This window comes from Lathyrus oleraceus, chromosome 1 (genome assembly GCF_024323335.1).
Source record: "Lathyrus oleraceus cultivar Zhongwan6 chromosome 1, CAAS_Psat_ZW6_1.0, whole genome shotgun sequence".
Classification (NCBI taxonomy): Eukaryota; Viridiplantae; Streptophyta; class Magnoliopsida; order Fabales; family Fabaceae; genus Lathyrus; species Lathyrus oleraceus.
Genome location: NC_066579.1, coordinates 236,196,103 through 236,216,719, shown reverse-complemented (window position 1 = coordinate 236,216,719; position 20,617 = coordinate 236,196,103). Strand labels below are relative to the sequence as shown.

General features: G+C 41.1%; 1 protein-coding gene across 1 annotated transcript; it reads right to left on the bottom strand.

Moving 5' to 3' along the window:
• Positions 1-19,317: 19,317 nt before the first annotated feature.
• LOC127101400 (uncharacterized) lies at positions 19,318-20,037 on the bottom strand. Its single transcript, XM_051038811.1, has 2 exons — positions 19,838-20,037; positions 19,318-19,681 (listed from the first exon to the last, which is right to left on the bottom strand). Exons 1-2 carry the CDS (start codon positions 20,035-20,037, stop codon positions 19,318-19,320), a joined length of 564 nt encoding a protein of 187 aa, XP_050894768.1.
• Positions 20,038-20,617: the final 580 nt, after the last annotated feature.

Genomic DNA, 20,617 nt, shown 5'->3' with positions numbered 1-20,617 from the left:
GGTTCACATGTGGAGGTGTAATGGCTGGTGCACGAATTTGGGCTTACAAGCATGACCAAAATGACATTTCTGAACATTTCCAATTGGCCAAAGTGTTTAAAAGTGGTTAAATCAAAATTTCACTTTTGCACCACACTTAAAATTAATTCAAGTAGGTTCAAAAATGCCGTTTTGATTGGTAATGTTTTGGTGCATGAAGGTCACATTTTTGGAAAGAGGAGGTTAAATATGACTTGTAGGAAAAAACCCCACCAAATTTGGCCAAATGGTTTGAGAGATATGGCCTTTTGAAGTTCACAAATTTTTGAAAATGAAATGATCATAACTTGCCAACCATACATGGGAATTGAGTGTTCTTGGACTTTTTGGAAATGGGAGAACAAGATCTTCAACTTTCATGTTGGGCAAAAATTCATTTGAAACTTGTATCATGATGTAAGTTTAAGATCAAGAAGTTTCCATTTTTGGCAAATTCCAATTACAGGTCAAGTTTCTATTTCTGGAAATTTCTTGTCTGACTTTATTTTCTTCATTGTGGACGCTTGACATGATATATGAAGCTTGTATAGACATGAACGAGACCTCTCAGACCAAATCCCATCCTCAAATCACTGATTAAATCCACAGTTGACCAAGTTTGACTTTCTAGAGTTTTGCTTGACTGAACCACTTTCTGATGAATTCCAAACCCTAATTCCTTGAGATTTTGATTCCAAATGATGTCCCAAGTTATATGAACTCTTGATTATTGATCATGGTGCCCAAATTCTGCAAGAATGGCCACCATCCACTGCAATGACTTACTTTGACTGATTTTGACCTAATTGCCTGATGATTGCTTCAGCTGCAAGTAATATGGTTAGATGACAATATTTTTGTACTTTTTGGTTAGTAAACATATGAAAAGCAAAGATATACAAATGCAAAGCATGCTTGGTGATCAAGAATCAACTCACAAGGCAACCTACCCACTAGGAGGGAAGCTAGGGCATGCAATGATCCTTGAGGCCATGATATGATATGATATGGGCCATGAGGGATCTTAGAGCCAAAATTGGGGTCTTACAGATGCCCCTATTTAAGGTCATTCTAGCCGGAGAAGTGAAGTTTAGAAATCTTCATCTCGACGCGGTAGAATGGGCTTAAATAACAGTAATGAGACAAATTTTGGTCCCTAAGAGACCTCATGATGCAAATGTATGCATGCAAAAGACACAAATTCTGTGGGGGAATATGATTCACACAGAAGAAAAGACGATCCATCGGAGTAACACACTCACCAGGAACAGAGACTCTAACAAGACTCTTGTTGGGGATAAACAAAACCTGATACAGCGTGAACAAGTCACGACTCTGATTAGGGAATACAGAAATCAGACTGGAGGCTTCACTGGGGAGTGAAGGACTCACACCGGGGAAAAGAAAATTCCAAAGGAAAATAAATCCATTGGAGAGACACAAGTTGACTCCTGGGGGAGAAGCAAAAGGAAAACTTCACTGAGGAAGCACCAAACAAATGAGATGTTACCGGTATAAGGGTAACAAACTCAGGAAGAATGAATATCAAAGACCGGTATAAGGGTGAGAGATATCAATCAACCAAACATCTGAGAAAGACCTGGAAAAGGTACATAAACTCAGGAAAATCTGACTCCACAAGGGGACCGAGGTCATAATAGGGAGCAGAAAGGAAGGAACACCAGGGATACCGGTTACTGGGTATATAATAGGTGACCGACCGTAACGTGAATTGGTATATATGCCAAAACACACATCATCCTGAAGAGAGCAAAAGCAAACTTGTTTATAGGATGGATATTCAATTCCACAAGGAATATGAATCTTACTCTGCGGAGAAAGCAATCAAAAGATTTATCCAAGAGTGCATGAGACATATTATTCATTACCGGCAGACCGTGAATAATATACTCGAAAAGGAAGAGACACCAGAGATACCGGTTACTGGGTATAGAATAGGTGACTAACCAAAGACGTGAATTGGTATATATGCCAAAACACTCATCATCCGAAAGGAGGGCTTGAAAAAGCAAATCGACTTACAGGATGGACATTCGAATCCACAACGGGAAAACGAATCTTACTCAACTGTGGACACAAACCCAAAGAGTGCATGAGATACAATATCCATTACCGGCAGACCGTGGATAAGAATACTCGCATGAGATATATTATCTATTACTGTCAGAACGTAGATAATAAACTCGCATGGTAAGAAACACCAAAGATACCGGTTACTGGGTATATAATAGGTGATCTACCGAAAACGTGAATTGGTATATATGCCAAAACACACATCATCCAAAACACAAACTGGTTAAAGGATGGATATTCGATTCTACAAAGAATACGAATCTTACTCAACTGGGGACACAAACCCAAAGAGTGCATGAGATATAATATCCATTACCGGCAGACCGTGGATAAGAATACTCGCATGAGATATATTATCTATTACCGTCAGAACGTAGATAATAAACTCGCATGGTAAGAAACACCAGAGATACCGGTTACTGGGTATATAATAGGTGATCTACCGAAAACGTGAATTGGTATATATGCCAAAACACTCATCATCCAAAACACAAACTGGTTAAAGGATGGATATTCGATTCTACAAAGAATACGAATCTTGCTCAGCTGGGGAAAATCAACAAAGGATTCCAACTAAAGAGCGCATGAGATATATTATTCATTACCGGCAGACCGTGAATAATATACTCAAAAAGGAAAAGACACCAGAGATACCGAAGTATATAATAGGTGACTAACCAAAAAGAGAGACAATCGATACCAAGCATCCGGGTAAACGAAAGACAACTCAAAGGGATAAATTGCAAGCATCCGGCAATTACCCAACAACAAAGAAATATTCGATTCCGCAAAGGGAAATAACGAATCTTACTCAACAAAGAAAACACGAAAGGCTTCGACTGAAGAGTGCATGAGATATATTATTCATTACCGGCAGACCGTGAATAATATACTCGCATGGAAGATTATCCACAACCGGTTACTGGGTTAATAAAGGATAAATCAACCGAAAAGAAAGGCATCAGGATACCAAACTAGGTATATAATGATGACCAATCAAAAGGGGAGCAACAAACATTACCAACAAAAGGGTAAATGACAGAAGACTCGCTGAGGATTCACTGGTGAGAATCAATGATCCGGGGAACACAATCACTGACAAAAGGTGAAAGGACCCGCTGGGGATAAAATTGCTAGCATACGGCAATTATCCACAAAAGACTTGCTGGGGATATAAGTGCTTATCTGAGCAACTTATCCAAGCAAAGGAAAATCAACATCAAGAACTAGATGGAGATAACCACAAGGGAAATTGTCATCGGTTGGGATGAACAACAAAGTTAACTCTGCAAGTGGAGAGAACGGGGTTTACAACTACCGGTTTGTAGAAAAACCGCAAAGATAGGACTTACGACTGCTGGTTTGTAGGCAGAAGGCCAAAATCTGGTGGGGATAACCACAAAATTAGGGTTTACATCTACCGAATACGGGGTAGAAGACCAACAACTCCGCGTGGGGATAGAACAAATCACAAATCCACACGGGAAACCAAGATAGGGTTTATAACAAACCACAAACTGCTGGAGAGCAGGAAAATAGGATTTATAACTACCGGTATGAGGGTAGAAAACCAAAAACTCTGGCTGGAGAATAACAGGTGTATAACCACAAATTCTGTCAAGAAAGCCAGGAAAAATAGGACTTATAACTACCGGTATGAGGGTAGAGGCCCGAAAAAATCCGCTGGGGAACAACCCACTGGGAAACACAAGACTTTTGACAAATAGCCAATTCGGGAATAATCCGAAAAGACGGACTGAATCAAGACACGTCCTAATGAGGATATAACTCAAATAGGAAAATCCATCCCAATATATGTGTTGGGAGGAAACGGAAGAAACCGTCATCCACGAGGATATATCTCAGTGGGGAACTGCAGAAAGAAAGACAGACACATTTTCTGCTTATGGGGCTGACTCTATATGGAGAGATTTTAAACACCCAACATCTGCTTGGGGAGATCTGTAAAGAGATCTATATCACCCCAAAAGCAGGGAGTAACAAACAACGGATACATGGCAAGAAATGCAACATGAATATCTGAATGTTTTATGAATATGCATGAATATGCGTGATTTATGTTTGATGAATGCTGACAAGACAGACAGTTCTAACACAAACAGGTCCAGGAATCGGACGTCCGGTATTATACTTCCAGAGGAAAAACCAGCTGGAGAGCCAATCTGCGGAGATCTATATGCTGTAAAGCAAAGATCTGCGAGTACTGCTGGAGAAGCAGAGAGTCAGAGATATCAGGAGACAACCCAATCAGGGTACAGAAAGTCACAACGGGCAAAAGACAGCCACCAAGACAAATCTGTAGAGGAACAAGAGAAGTCCCAAAGTATCCGCAGGGGATCCCAGTGTCAACTGAGAAACAAAAAGGTGCATTGCACAAGCACGAACTGCTGTAGAAGCGAATCTACAAAACTCCACTGGGGAACAATCCACTGAGGGAGAATGATATCATCCAAATAGAATCTAACTGCATAAGCAATTCTACTGGGGGAAACTGTCAGCTACTCTCTTGGGGAACAACCCACTGAGGGAGGACAGATCACACAAGCAAATTCTGCAACAAACTACTCCACTTGGGGAGAATACACAGCAGACTGATCACAACAAGTAGATTCTGCAATACAAGCCACTCTACTGGGGATCACAAACAGTCAGGAAATCAATCCATTCACTGGAGGCCAAAGCCATCATCCAACCATACTCGGGATTGAAGGAGTATTCAACGGGTGAAACTGCCACAACAACCAACTCTGCAGACTATGCTGAGGAAAAGATGGATTAACAAATTGGGATATTAACCCAACCAACCACTGAGTAGGAAAATAAATCCTGCTCTGCTGGAGAGAAAAACTCTGCTGGAGAGATAGCAACAATTCCGCAGACGACTTCGCCGGGGAAAGGGTAAAGTACCGGGTATCAAACCACTGACTTACCAAGTCTTCAAAAAAAGGAAAGTGATCGTGCTGAGGAAAATAGACAACTCCGCCGGCAACTGCACTAGGAAGAGTGACAACAACTCTGCACGCGAATCCGATGGGGATATCAACAACAGCTCTACTCGTGACTGCGCTGAGGAGACAAATAAGGTCTGGGGATATCGACCCACTGGAGAAAGTGACGGGGCACCAAGATGACAAACCATCAACCACCGAAACTTCTACAAGAAAAACACCCATGTTGGGGAAAACTGCTGCTGGAGAAAACAAAGTCTTCAACAACACTCTGCTTGCGACTATACTGGGGAACAACCCCACCAACAACTTTGTTTGAGGAACAACCCCAACAAAGATCTGAAGAAAGAAGATACCACCAAACCAGGAATATGAACAAATGTCTTACCTGTCGGAAATCATGCCACCCTCGGGAGAGCACTGAGATATTCTTGAGTATCCTTTCATCTTGTGAATGTTCACTTTATTTAAAACAAAATTTTTTTGAAAAATTTGATTTGTTTAAAACAATGACATTTTATCAATTTAAAACATGCAAAACATTTGTTGAATTGAAACAAATAAGAGTGCAAATAACTGGATAAGAAGCTCAAATTGACTTGATGGAATGGTAGCCTGCAAATGGCAAGACCCCATAGATCTGTACAAATTTGAAATCAGTGATATATATTGGAAGAGGGCTGCATTGAACATAATGATCCTTTCTCTACCAATTTGAATCTCGATGTATCCGAAGCTTCAGTTGACGATGAATCGAGAATCTTCTGACGAAATGACGACTGAAAACAGAAAGTCTTGTCAGGATGCAGTTACTTGCCAAATCCCTAATTTTTGCCTAGATTGCCCCAGAGTGAGGTACTCAATCTAGCGGGATGCAAATATTCTCTTTTTTCAAGTCTCTAATTTTTGCCTGGATTACCCTTGCGGATTCTCCACCGAGACGCTCATTTTTGCCTAAGCCGCCCTTTCGCGTTTTCAACTTAGCGAGCTATTCTGTTTTTTCATTTGCATATACTTTTTCTAGGCAAAGTATCTCTTGACTGCATTTGAATTCACAGGACGAGTGAAATCCTCCCCATCCATTGTTGTAAGCATCAAAGCTCTGCCTGAAAAGGCTCTCTTAACAACATATGGACCCTCGTAGTTTGGAGTCCACTTGCCCCTGGAATCGGGCGCGAAAGTCAAAACTTTCTTGAGCACAAGGTCACCTTCTCTGAACACACGAGGCTTGACCTTCTTATCGAATGCTTTCTTCATTCTCTGCTGATATAACTGACCATGGCACATGGCAGTTAATCACTTCTCTTCTATCAAATTCAACTGGTCGTAACGACTCTGAATCCATTCAGCATCAGTCAACTAGGGACTTGAGGGTATAATTTTTCTTTTTTCTTTTGGAAAAAATTTGAAAAAATTTTCCTGATTTTTTGATTTTTCATCTTTTTCACCCTTTTTTTTTTTTTTTTTTTTTTTTTGATTGCATTTGCAATGCCCCAGTTTGACTGTTTTGCTGATTCTCATGATACAGCTGAATGAGCGTCTTTGGTGCTCAAAAAGGCGGGTAATCTCATCAGGAATCCCCTTCAACATCATCTTCCTCTGCCTTAAATACAAAGAAGTCAAGATTGGGAGATGGCGTTGGATCATTATGTTCAATGGGTTTAGAAATCCCTGCATAATGATTCTGGATAATGAAAAGCTTTTGAATTTTAAACAAGCAAATCATTTATGCAGATGAAAAAGCTGTTTTTGTTTTTCAGGGTTTTTTGTGATCACTGATTTCATGCAAAAGCAAAAAGTGAAAACAAATGGAAAAACAAATGTTTAACAATGCATTAATTGAATGAAAACATCATTGTATTAAATGCTGCCAACAATGTCATCACTTCTCCTTTTGGCATGGGAGAAGGGTTTTAAACAAAGTGAACAAATCACGCTGACTTATGAATGACCGTAGGAATATCCACAGCGACCCAATTGTGGCAGACACCACCAGGTAGGTATGATGAAATTGTTCACGTCTTCTGTATCTTCTTCAATGATAGCAGCAGCTTCCTCCTCTTCAGGTTGATCAGCATGGATGAATCCTCCACTTGTGAACAAACCTTGCTCATTACATGCCCCAGAACAGTAGCCAATGCCAGCCCGGGATCTGTTGTCTTCAAGTTCAAGCACTTTCCCTAATCCAGCAACTGCACCACATTCAATGGCCAGCTTTGCATCACGGTAGGAAGTGAATGAAGGAGACTTCTTCTCGATTGGTTCATCAATAGATAAAGCTTGGAATTGAGTTCCAACTTCATCCTCTGCGTCAATGTACGAGAAAGAAGACAGATGGCTAACCAGGAGAGCCTTTTCTCCCCCTACTACAACCAATTTCTTGTTTTTGACAAACTTCAGCTTCTGGTGTAGGGTGGATGTCACGGCGCCAGCCTCGTGAATCCATGGTCTGCCTAAGAGACAGCTGTAAGATGGGTGGATATCCATTACTTGAAAAGTAACCTGGAAATCACTTGGTCCTATCTTGATTGGGAGATCAACTTCCCCAATCACGGTCTTGCGCGACCCATCAAATGCTTTCACAACAACCCCACTCTGCCTCATAGGAGGACCTTGATATGACAGTCGAGAGAGTGTGGTTTTTGGCAATACATTAAGGGACGATCCAGTGTCCACCAGCACATTGGACATTGCATCAGATTTGCAGTTCATAGAGATATGTAAGGCCATGTTGTGGTCTCTTCCCTCCTCAGGGAGATCAGCGTCACAAAAGCTCAAAGTGTTGCAAGCGGTAATGTTTGCAACGATACTATCAAACTGCTCAAGGGTGACGTCATGATCAACATACGCCAGATCCAAGACTTTCTGCAGAGACTCCCTATGGGGTTCTGAATTCAACAGCAGAGAAAGAATAGAAATCTTGGATGGTGTGTGTAGAAGCTGGTCTACAATATTGTACTCACTCTTTCTGATGAGTCTCAGCATCTCATCAGATTCTTCATCAACAATGCCACTCGGGCCAACTGAAGAAACATAAGTCCTTTGTACGGAGGAGGAGGGTTTGGCAACATCAAGTGCCGGATTCTGAACATTCACGGCGATCCCAACCGGACGCTCAACAGATTCAGAAGCAACAGGGGCTTTGGCAGGCGCAGAAAACACACGACCACTTCGGGTTAACCCACTGACATCAGCTACATTGGTCACGGAAGTGGAAGGCAAAGGCACTTCGACTCCATCCTGGACAACAACAGGATTGTACCGGAAAGGTACAGCTCGATCAGACGAGTAAGGCACAGGGCCTGCCGGTTTAATGACCAAAGAAGGGGAAACCTTCGGCTTGTTGCTATTGTAACGAATAACAACGGGCTCAGGCAGCTTGAACACTGGTGAGATGACATTCACTTCAGGTTCGACTTCATCAACATTGCGATTCTGCAGAATCTCAATGGTACCCTCATTCAACATCTTCTGAAGCTCTCTGCGGACCTGGTCGCAACCCAAGCGGTTAACTGAGCAGACGCGGAACTTGTCGTGGTTATGCTCCAAATAGCTGTACTGACACAGCATCCGGTGTAAATCAACCAACGACTGCCTGATATGGCTCACATATCTAACCTTGTACTTCCCAAGGCATTCCTGAATCATGTTCACAGACTTCCCATGCGCAGGCAATGGGTTTTTGGTGACGTTCGGGCTTGAGTCCTCAAAACTCAGGATTCCACTTCTCATAAGGTCTTGAACCTTATTCTTCAATGGAAAGCAGTTTTCCACATTATGGCCCGGAGCACCGGAATGGTAGACACAATGCTGGTCTGGCTTATACCACCATTGTGGATTTGCAGGAATGGCAGGAGGATCCTTGGGGGAAACCAATTTCCTTTCCAACAAGGAAGGATAAAGCTCTGCATATGTCATAGGAATTGGATCGAAGCTGACCCTCTTCCTATCATAATTCATGTTAGCTTGATTGGTTGTACATCCACGAGGCTGGTAAGCCTGTTGCTGTGGACGTTGCTGTTGTTGTTGGTACTGCGGTTGTTGATATTGCTGCTGATGCTGATACTGTTGATGTTGATATTGCTGAGCATTATCTTTGAATACAGGTGCTATATGAGCCACCTGGTGCTGATGACCGGCACGACGTGCAAGCTTCCTCTGAACAGAGGGTCTTCTATGTTTAGGCTGAGATTGCACGGCATGTGCTTCGCCTTCTTTCCTCTTAAACGCTCCATATCGTTTAGAAGAAGAACCATCATCCTTTGCCAACCGTCCTTCACGGACACCTTCTTCGAGACGCATCCCCATGTTCACCATCTCGGTGAAATCAGAGGGAGCGCTGGCTACCATCCGCTCATAATAAAATGAGCCAAGAGTCTTCAGAAAGATCTTGGTCATTTCCTTCTCCTCAAGCGGTGGAGTGATTTGAGCTGCCAGCTCTCGCCATCTCTGGGCGTACTCCTTGAACGATTCCTTATCTTTCTGTGACATGGACCTGAGTCGATCTCGGTCAGGCGCCATATCGACGTTGTACTTATATTGCTTGACGAAAGCTTCGCCAAGGTCATTGAAAGATCGGATGTTGGCACTGTCCAGGCTCATGTACCATCTGAGTGCGGCACCAGACAGACTATCTTGGAAATAATGGATCAAAAGTTGATCATTATCAGTCTGTGTTGACATCTTCCTGGCGTACATGACCAGGTGAGCAAGTGGACAGGTGTTCCCCTTGTATTTTTCAAAGTCCGGGACCTTGAATTTGATCGGTATCTTGACACCGGGAACTAGGCAGAGTTCGGCTGCAGACTTGCCGAATAGGTCTTTACCACGGAGGGTCCTCAATTCCTTTCTCAGCTCGAGGAATTGATCGTTCATAGCATCCATCTTCTCATGAACGTCTGAGCCCTCAGATGCCTCAGAGTGATAGATGGTGTCGTCTACCCTAGGCATGGTATGCACGACAGGAGGAGCGGGAACAGGGACCGGGCTAGATGCCGGCATTTGAGCAAATGTTGGAGCTGGCAGATCAGGCATAAAGCCTGGAGGCATCCCCCAAGGAAAACCGGGAGGCATATCATTAGGATGATGAGCACTGACTGGCACCGTTGAAGTAGCTACTTCGGATATAACCGTCCTCTGAACAGGAGTTGCTGGCTGTTGAGCAGGCTGATTCTGAGCAGCGAGGAGTTGCTCCATCAAAGCGCCAAGTCTGGCGACCTCTTCCTTCAATTCTCTGTTCTCTTGTTCCAATTGCTCCATGACTCTTGCAGAGTTGACTCTCGTATAATACCGGTGAGTCAGCTTGTCTTCAAAATAAATGAAGAACAGAGGTTAGGACAAGAAGACCAGAAACAAAGGGTACCTGTTTATGCAAGAATGATGCATGAAATGCTTGTGCAAATGCTTTGTTTTCAAGGAACCCTTAGGGTATTATTTGCAATATTTTGAATATTTAAACATTTTAATTGCTCATGGAAAATATTTCATTCAATATATCAAAACAAAGAAATACAACATTTTTAATTATTACAAAGAGAAAAGGTAAATGATATCCTATGGATCCCTAGAAGCTCGGGATGCTGGAAGACGAGAAGTGCACAACTTCTTGATCTCTCTCTCATAGGCAGCCTCCATATGAGCTTTCTCCTTAGCAAGTCGATCATACCTACTCTTCCAGAATTTGGATGACTGAGGAAGCAGAGAAGTCCAAGTGTCGTCCGAATCGTCGATCACTCGGTGCTCGAGAAACTCAATCATAGCGTCCTTCTCCTTGAGCTGCTGCAACAATTCCTCCCTTTCACGGATCCAAGCACGCGAAAGGTCTTCTTCTCTCAACTCCTCTACACGTTGGGTAGGGAGGGTTGAAGGCCCAGCCACATCCAACGGTGTAGGTCTCGGATGATCATATGACATCAAGTAAGTGGCAGCTCTCTGTCTGACCCAAGAGGTGTATGGCTCCAAAGCAATGCAGTTCTTTGGACCCAACTCGTTCCTACCCTTCTTGTGAATACTGCGCCAAGCGCGGACAAATCTGGCTTTCAGGCCTTGGGGATCTTTACCCTCCTGAAAGAACACACCTTCTAACAGAATGCTATTAGGTTTATCCTTTAGGGGGAACCCAAGCTGACGACGTGCAAGAATAGGATTGTAGGTAATCCCACCACATGTGCCAAGAAGAGGCACATTAGGGAATTCACCACAATAGTCGATGATCTGAACGGTATCATACACGCGATCATACCAGGTGATATCATCATTGGTGAGAGACATGAGTCTCTGAGACCACCGTAGACATCCCTTGTTCTCCTTAAAAGCAACTGTCTGCGGCAAGTGCGAAATAAACCACTTGTACAGCAGGGGTAAACAGCAGACAATAACTCCTCCATTCTTCATATTTCTCAGGTGCAAAGAGACATAGGCATCGCCCAACAAAGTCGGAACGGGATTAAGAACTGAGAAGATCCTAATAGCGTTCATGTCCACAAACTTGTCGAAGTTGGGAAACAACACCAATCCATAGATGAGCAGCACAAATAGAGCCTCAAAGGCATCCTCACTCATGGCCTTCCCATAAAAGGTAGCTTGAGCAATGAGGAACTCAGAAGGAAAACCTTGAATTCCGCCTTTGGTAGTCAGATTAGCTCTAATCAGATCTTCATCTATATGCAACAGACTTGCAATCTCTCGAGCAGATGGAATACTCTCTAGGCCACTGAACGGCACTTGATCCAGAATCGGAATCCCAATGAGATGAGAGTATTCTTCCAAAGTCGGCAATAACTGGAAGTCCGGAAATAAGAAGCAATGATGCAACGGATCGTAGAACTGAGCCAAGGTACTCATCAACCCTTCGTCAACCTGAGTGGTGAGCAGAGGTAGAAGCTTCCCATAGCGAGCTTTGAAACCCAAGGGATCTAATACATATGATGTCAGATTCCTTAACTCTTTTACATCGGGCTGTTTGAAGCTGTACTTCTTTGTATGCCTTTTTGGTCTTTCCATGTCTGAAAATTTTGCAAATAAACCCTTTAAGTTCCTTGAAAATTTTCTCTCTCTGATGACATGAATGCGGATGAATGCGTGAATGCATGAATGCAACAAACACACTCAAGGATCAAGCAAAGCACACCAAACAAAGGTCGTGGGAAAGCTCATTGTATCCCTAATATCAATCATCCATTTTGGTGGATTTAGGTTTTCACCTTATCGACACCCAAGTTCCATTGATATTAACGGTACATGAACCGGTTCGAACATCCTTAATATCAACCAGCCGCTTTGGTGGATTTAGGTTTTACACCTGATCCGGGTTCCATTGATATTAACAATGTTTGAACGACTCAACCACGAATCACGGGTTTGCTGAGAGTCACGAGCATGGAGTCTCGGTTAAGAACCACCCAAAGGGAGTGTACTAGGGTTTAAACCTGCCAGACATGTTCTACCAGAGGTTCCCATAATCATCGTTCCATCTTTTGAATATTATCGGAGGAACGAATACTCGTATTCCAAGAATATTCTAAAGAGAAACTCTTATGAGTGTAGTATCGCGTGACAATCGTATCAGAACTGACATCTGAACGACCTCCGCACTACGGTCCTAAAAATAGGCCAAGGTGGGTTTGGTAAACTAAGGTCCTTGGCTTCTGCGGCACATGATTGAAAGAATAATGCCTAACCACAAATAACTTGTGTGACATTATTAGTTCAACATGACCTCCACCAAGTGAATGGGCTCGCAAGTCAACTGGCTAAGGAATACTCCACACCAGTCAACAAGACTATGCCATTCTCCTATCCTAGAGTGCACTCGAGTTCGGGTATAGAACTCATCTCACAGATCACCAAAGCAAACAGCAATTGTATATCAAGCAATTCACACATTACAATCAATACAGTGATCCCAAATTGTACAAAAATATGTCATATAACAAATAACAATATAACACAACAAGGGTGAAAAGTAGGCAATACCAACCAGGGATCAGTGAATCCCCAGCAGAGTCGCCACTTTTCTGTAGCGGTGTATTCGTCGCTATATGATCTATCGATTAAATCATAAGCAAGGTATACAATGAATTTCGAGTCGCCACCGCACTTTTATTTATCCAAAGGACTGGCTAAAAAGCGATCAAAAGCCTAAGAAGTTTTACACGTAGAAAACTAATAAAAAGATCAGAGAGTCTGGGTAAGGGGTAAATTACGCAATGGGAAGGTGTTAGGCACCCACTACGTCCTAGGTACTCCTAGGGAGCCCTTTTCACACTTGTTGTATAAGGATTGTTATTTGTTATGACATAAGTATTGTGCAAACATGATTGGGAAGATGAGAAAAGAATATACAATTTTTATTGGGTTTGAACGGATGAACCCGTTGCCTACGTACCTTCCATCAAAGGTAAGGATCAAAACGCCGTAGTTCGGCTAAAAGATTTCCAAAAGTTGGTGGATTCAATTTTAAACAATAGCACTGAGGCTCTTCATTATCAATGGGAGAAAACTCGACCAAGACCAACATCCACCATGCGAGGATAGCTTCGACGTACTAGAGGGGTTAACCCTGTTTTCAGTACGGAAGTCTTACTGTCGACTCACTAAAGATAAGGTGAGGTTTACATCAACCACAATGATAATTGAAACCTATGGCTAATGCATGAAAAGATTAACAATGGACAAAGCCAAAACAAGTGAATGGGTGAAGTTAATTAATTGTGATTATGAAAGTGGAGTCAAAGTATGATTAAGATTGATTCAAAAGAAGTGTTATGAAATGGGTTTGGAAAAAGTCAAGGACTTGGGTCCAGGTTTTTAGTTTGAAAAAAAACATGAAGATGTTTGCACAATATCTATGTCAAGTTTGAGATCAAAGTGTGAAAAGGTTTAGGACATAATGGGGATGAATGGATGGAGATGGATTGTAAAACTTCTTAGAAGGTTCACTTCTTGAAATCATATAGGGGATGATTCAAGTGTGTCCTTTGGAATGGGCAATCGATAATAACAAACAAACAGGAAAGTCAACAAAAGCGGATATCGGATGCCAATCATTGGGCTTATACCAATCTCCTAAAACAGAACGGGATATCAGAGGCCACTCAATGGTCTTACACTAATCTCCTCAAACAAAAAGAAACTTGGATACCGGATGCCAATCTGTCTGGACTTATACCAATATCCAACATATGATCCTAGGAAAGCAAATGCCAACTTGCAGGGACTTACAATTGCATCCTCACATAAACAAAGAAAAACAAAACATGGATGTCAGATGCCAATCTGTCTGGGCTTACTCTAACCTCCACAGCATGGTCCTAGGAATACAAATGCCAACTTACAGGGACTTACAGTTGTATCCTCACATACAACAAACAAAACAACATGTGATCATAGGAAAGCAAATGCCAACTTGCAGGGACTTACAGTTGCATCCTCACATACAATCAAATGCATCAAGCAAAGATAAGATGAGTGGCCAAGGTGATGGTCTTATACTCACTTCCATATCATAGGAGCAATGGCCAATGGATGGTCTTACAATTGTCCTCAATGGGTAAACAACAATGATAATGTCACAAAGACAAATGAGATGATTATGCATTGATGAGCAATAAATGATGATAAATGCATAGAGCATACAAGCAAACATGTGTATATGAAACAATTGATCAATCAATGAAAGCAATCAGCACACACTATAACCAAACAAGGAGGCTCATTCAAAGGGTCAGGCATTGAAGCCAACTGGAATAGGTTCAATGGTGCTCTTAACCTTGCCATTGAGGGGCAAAGGTGAAGCAGATGAAAGGATATGAGGGGTGTGCCTCATTGCTCTTATCCCTGGTCAGGGAGAGCATTGAATATCAGAAAGTGTGGGAGTTCAGAAAGTAGGAACTCTCTCCACAGATAAGACTCTATAGATCTTGGGCTTGGATCTCAATGCTACAACCATGTAATGGGAGCAAAGAGAAGACTCACAGAATAGTAGGAGATAGATTGCTTATCTCTTTGATCTACCAATTGCCTTATTAAAAGGACTTTTCCTGCTTGGGACAAAAGTAAACACACACAAGCATTGCCTCTTAAGGAGGACTTCAGACAGTTGCCTGGCCAAGTAACAGGCCAGGTCTTCCAGACTACATGAAGAAAAGGGATTATACCTCAATGCAAATTGCTATAAAGCAAAGCAAAGCAAGTTCAAAGAACTAAGCAACTAATGGTACCTGAAATAGTCAAACAGAATCAGTACACAGTTCAAAAGTCAAAGCAAAATGAGAATAGAATTAACAGTCAACATAATCAGATGAATGTGCAAAGCACAAGACTCAAATCATATGAGTCAAGCCACCTACAAAACAAAGAGGTTAGCTCATGATAAACAAATCAAGCTCAACCAAGTTGTATAAATTTCTTTGAGGCAATTGTTGCTTAACCTGAAACAATGAGCTCAAACATAAGCAATGAGACCACTAGGACAAGCCTAGGGTCAAAAGAGGATGAGAAAGTCAAAACAGCAAATGAAAGTCAACCAAAATCAAGTTTAAACAATCAAGAAGCAAACTCAATTGGTCCCACATTCATATCATTCATCATCATGATTTCATAAGCAAAAGAAGTCAAAACATGGCAAATGAAAGCTCATAGAGGTCAACAGCAAGACTTAGCTCAAAACCAATCATAATCAATTCCAAAAATCATCACATAATTCATGATCAATCATAATCCATAACATGACACGCATATCAAATTTCAGCTCAATTGGATCATGGGAAGATAGTCAATGAAAATCAGAAAGTCAAAGTAATTTTAAGCATGCTCAAAGAAGTCAACCAAACATGTATCAACTTGAAAAATTCATAAGTCAGTGATAACAAATGATAAATGAATGGGATCAACACCATGACAAAGCTTAGGATGTCTACTAATCACATGTCAAATTTCAAGTTCATCTAATAAAGTATGAGAATTTCACAAAGGAAATGGCAACATGTATCACAAAAGTCAACATTTTGGTCAAACAGGGGAGAAAATCTCAAACAATTAGAAAATGCCACAAATAATTCCAAGAAAATTCACACATAAACTAGACATACAAGAGTAGGTTCATGCAAAAATTCACATCAATTGGAGGTCAAGAGGCATGGTAAAGAAAATCATGAAATTGCATATCAATGGTGTGACACAAATTGTCACACCCTAATTCAAAAATTCATAACTCAATGACCAGATAAGATAAATTCACAAACTCTATATCAAAATCACCATGAGTGTGTCTAGTTTGAGCACAAAACAATTCAGGGCCATTGGATAATGCATCACTATTTCATAAATGATTTGGCAAAATGTACAAAATATGCATGCATGTCACAAACCCTAGCATCATTAAAAATTCGATCATCCAAAAAATCAGCAAAAATCATGATAAAAAACTAGATATCAAGCAGAGCATAATGCAAAAATTTCCATGAAATTTGGATCAAAGGTGATGATGTTATGAATTTTAGAAGATGATGAACCAAAATGAAATAAAAAATTGAAATGAATTGATTTTAAATGGATTAAATAAACCGTGGATGGCATTTTTGTAATTGTTGGTTCACTTAAATGAAACGGTGCGTAGCACCCGGTGATGTGTCAAGCAGCAATAGGAACATGGCAATAGCACATTGAAATTTCTCATGCAGAAACACGGGACAGCAACCAAACGCATTTCAATGGTTCTGGGAAATTTTAGGGTTTGCGCATACAGTACCAACATCATCTTGTTCATTCAATCATGAAAAATTAAATCGCCCAGAATTCGAAATTAGCCATACCAATAGAATCAGTAATCAACATACATCATAAATCCAGCAAGCATTTGAACTAAATCGACCTAACAGGAGAGCAGCATGCAAGAACATGTTCATGTAGTAAACTTTAAATCCATAGAAATCAGTGAATACTCAACCATTTCATGCAATATAAAGTTCAATGGAATCAGCAATCTAAGATCTAACTAAAGCATGGCAAAGTTTAATGAAATATGAGATTCGAATATTTACTTGTTCTTGAAGAAATTTGTGAAAACAGTGATGTTTGAGTGCTTTGGCTTGAAACAGGTGCTCCTTGTGGTTTGGAATGATGGATACTTGAAGCAATTTAGCTCAGTGATGCTTGAAGAGGTCCAAATCGGAATCTGCCATTGTTGGAGCTTGGAAAATCAGAATCGAGAATGCTGTTCCAGTTGGTGATTGATGCTTGGAAATGGCTCACAATGATGGTCAGGTGATGAAACCACAAAGGGTTGCTCGAGTTCTTTGGAAGTTTGGTTAGAAAATGCAAAAATGAGAAAATGGTGATTTGAGAGAAAATGAAATATTCTGTGGTTTAATTGTGCAGAAAATGTGCTTAAATACTTATGTTTAAGGTTGCATTAGTAAGAGCTAAACACAATTTGATTAATGGTAAGTTTTTGCTAAATGGTGGTTTTGGTTCACATGTGGAGGTGTAGTGGCTGGTGCACGAATTTGGGCTTACAAGCATGACCAAAATGACATTTCTGAACATTTCCAATTGGCCAAAGTGTTTAAAAGTGGTTAAATCAAAATTTCACTTTTGCACCACACTTAAAATTAATTCAAGTAGGTTCAAAAATGCCGTTTTGATTGGTAATGTTTTGGTGCATGAAGGTCACATTTTTGGAAAGAGGAGGTTAAATATGACTTGTAGGAAAAAACCCCACCAAATTTGGCCAAATGGTTTGAGAGATATGGCCTTTTGAAGTTAAATATGACTTGTAGGAAAAAACCCCACCCGCATAATTTATCTTCACCAAGGCTGACTTGGGTAGCACATTCAGAGATGAACCAGTGTCCACCAGCACACAGGATAAAGTAGTACCTTTACATTCCATTGAAATGTGTAGATCTTTATTATGGTTTCGTCCTTCGGGTAGGAGATTGAAATTTGTGAAGTCCATACCATTATCTTCTGATATGCTAGCCACAACCCCTTTTAACTGATTAATAGTAATGTTCTAAGGAACAAAAGTAGAACTCAACAACTTCATGGGAGCATTTATATGGGTCTCAGAACATAATAGCAAAGACAAAATCAAAATCTTGGACGATGTTTGACATAATTGAACCACCACTTTGTAGTCTCTCTTTCTGATTATCCTCAACAACTCTTCAACTTCCTAGGAGGAGGAAGCACTGGGCACTACACCTCACTCAGGAACATTAATATGCACAGGTTCCTGGTTATCTTCCATCAATTGTTTACCCTTAGCTTTCGCCAATGCATCAACATTATCTTGAGTACTTGGTGAAGGGAATACCCAACCACTTCTTGTAATTATACACATACCAGCAAGATTATCAACATTCAAACTGTCATCCACAAATGACTTCTCTTCAGAAGGCTTCTCCTCTTGCTTTACCCCATGATAGTAAACATCAGAACCATAATGCCACGGTACAACCTTCTCATTGGAGTAGGGAATTGGACCAGGCAAAGTAATAGTCAAGGGAGTTGGTCTAGCTAGAGCTGGAATATTAATTAGAGTATATGGGATAGAGACCACAATAAGATTTGTCTCCTCAATCTTCTTATCTTTCAAAATTCTATCAAACTGTAGAAAACCTTCAGTAATCAAATTTTGAATTTCTGCTTTCAGATCATCACAACCTTCCGATTGATTCTTGTATTTACAGCATTCGGGAAAACAACCAGGATAAACATCATTCTTAAACAAATACTCTTTAACAAATGGCAACGGGGTAGTCACCAAATTCATATCCATTATCAAATTCTAACTTTCATCATTTTCAATAGCATTAACAGCTGGTTGATTATGAGCAGGCATCAGATTCTGGATAACATTGGGTCAATTATCTGGGGTGAACTGGATGGCCTTTGAATCCAAAAAATTGTGTACTACATACTTAAGCGCCAAACAATTTTCCACATCATGACCTATACCAGCGGAATGAAATTCACATCGAGCATTTGGATTTTAATTTATAAGAAGCCTCTTAGGAGGAGCTGGCATATTCCTCAGGTTAACCAACTCGAGTTGAAGTAGATGCTGGAGCACTTGAGAATAAAACATAGGAATCGGATCAAACACCTTCTTAGGTATGGGTTATCTCTGCTGATTGTAGTTACACCGAGGAGTATTCTGTTGCTGCTGATACTGGGGTTGTTGTGGTTGAGGAGCTGCAGGAACCGGTATAGTTACAACATTCACTTGTTGTTATTGTTGAGTTCTTTCTTGACCCCTTTGAGAATACATAGCACTAGATTCACCCTCTTTCTTCTTGGGATACCCACCGAACGGTTTCTTAGCACTTCTTCCTGTAGAACTACCAGCATTAGTAGACTGGATTTTGCTCATCTTAAGACCAACTTCAATTCTTTCTCCCGACATTACTAATTCAGAAAACCCAACGGAGGTACTCCCCACCATTCTATCATAATATGGACCTTGCAGAGTGCCCATGAACATATCAACGAGTTCCCTTTCCATCATCGGAGGTTGAACCCGAGCAGCTAATTCATGCCATTTATGGGCGTACTCTTTGAAATACTCATTTGGGCCCTGGGTCCAGACTTTGCAGCTGGGTCCTATTAGGAGCCATGTTGATGTTGTATTGACAACGCCTCATAAATTCCTCGACCAAATCAATTTAGTTCCAGATATAGGATCTTTCCAAATGCATATACCACTCTAGGGACGCCCCAATAAGTTGTCTTGGAAGAAATGCATCAACAACCTTTCATCTTTCGAATACATAGACATCTTATAGTAGTAAGCTTTCACATGAGTTTTAGGACAAGTTGTTCCGTTGTACTTGTCAAGAATAGGAACTTTGAATTTTGGTGGAACTCCCACTTCTGCTACCAGCCCCAGGTCATTAACATTCATCCCCAAAACTCCTTGGCCTTCTACTACTTTCAATCTCTTTTCCAGCATGTGTTACTTCCTATCTTCAACAGGAAAACCCAAATCATTGTTGTGCATAGAGTACATGTCTTCATTATGATCCATCTCCAATTCTTGTACTTGAGGATTCCCTCTCACATTTGGATGTCCTGGCATCTCTTCAGTAATGAGATGTGGTCCATGATTATATGGTGGAGGTTGTGGAAAAAGGCCTTGGTTGCCATGCAAACCCTGGTTACGAATGACATTCTGATAACCATTGGCATGTTGATAAGGGAAATTCATAGTGGCATTGGGACTAGGTTTCCCCATATAAATATCTTAAAATATAAACTCAGGATGTTCATTCTCATTCTGAACCACTCGAGGTCTCTCAACAAGAGCCCTCGGGTCCTCTTGACCACGAGCCAAGTTGGTGATAACCTCCATAAATTGCGCCATTCTGGTGCCTACCTGAGTTCTCATATCTGCAAGATCAGCCTGAATCTGCTCCATCTGGTGATGTTGGTTGCTTCTATTGGAATACCGGTGGAAAGTTGGATTTACCATCCCTGCTAAGAAAAGTAGAATGAAGATAAGAAGACCAGACAAAAAACCTGTTATACATGGG

Coding starts and splice junctions, on each gene's coding strand:
- LOC127101400 (XM_051038811.1), bottom strand. CDS start 20,037: ATGCTGGAAAAGAGATTGAAAGTAGTAGAAGGCCAAGGAGTTTTGGGG. Junction 19,682..19,837: donor ATGTATTCGAAAGATGAAAG/GTTGTTGATGCA, acceptor AATAGGACCCAG/CTGCAAAGTCTGGACCCAGG.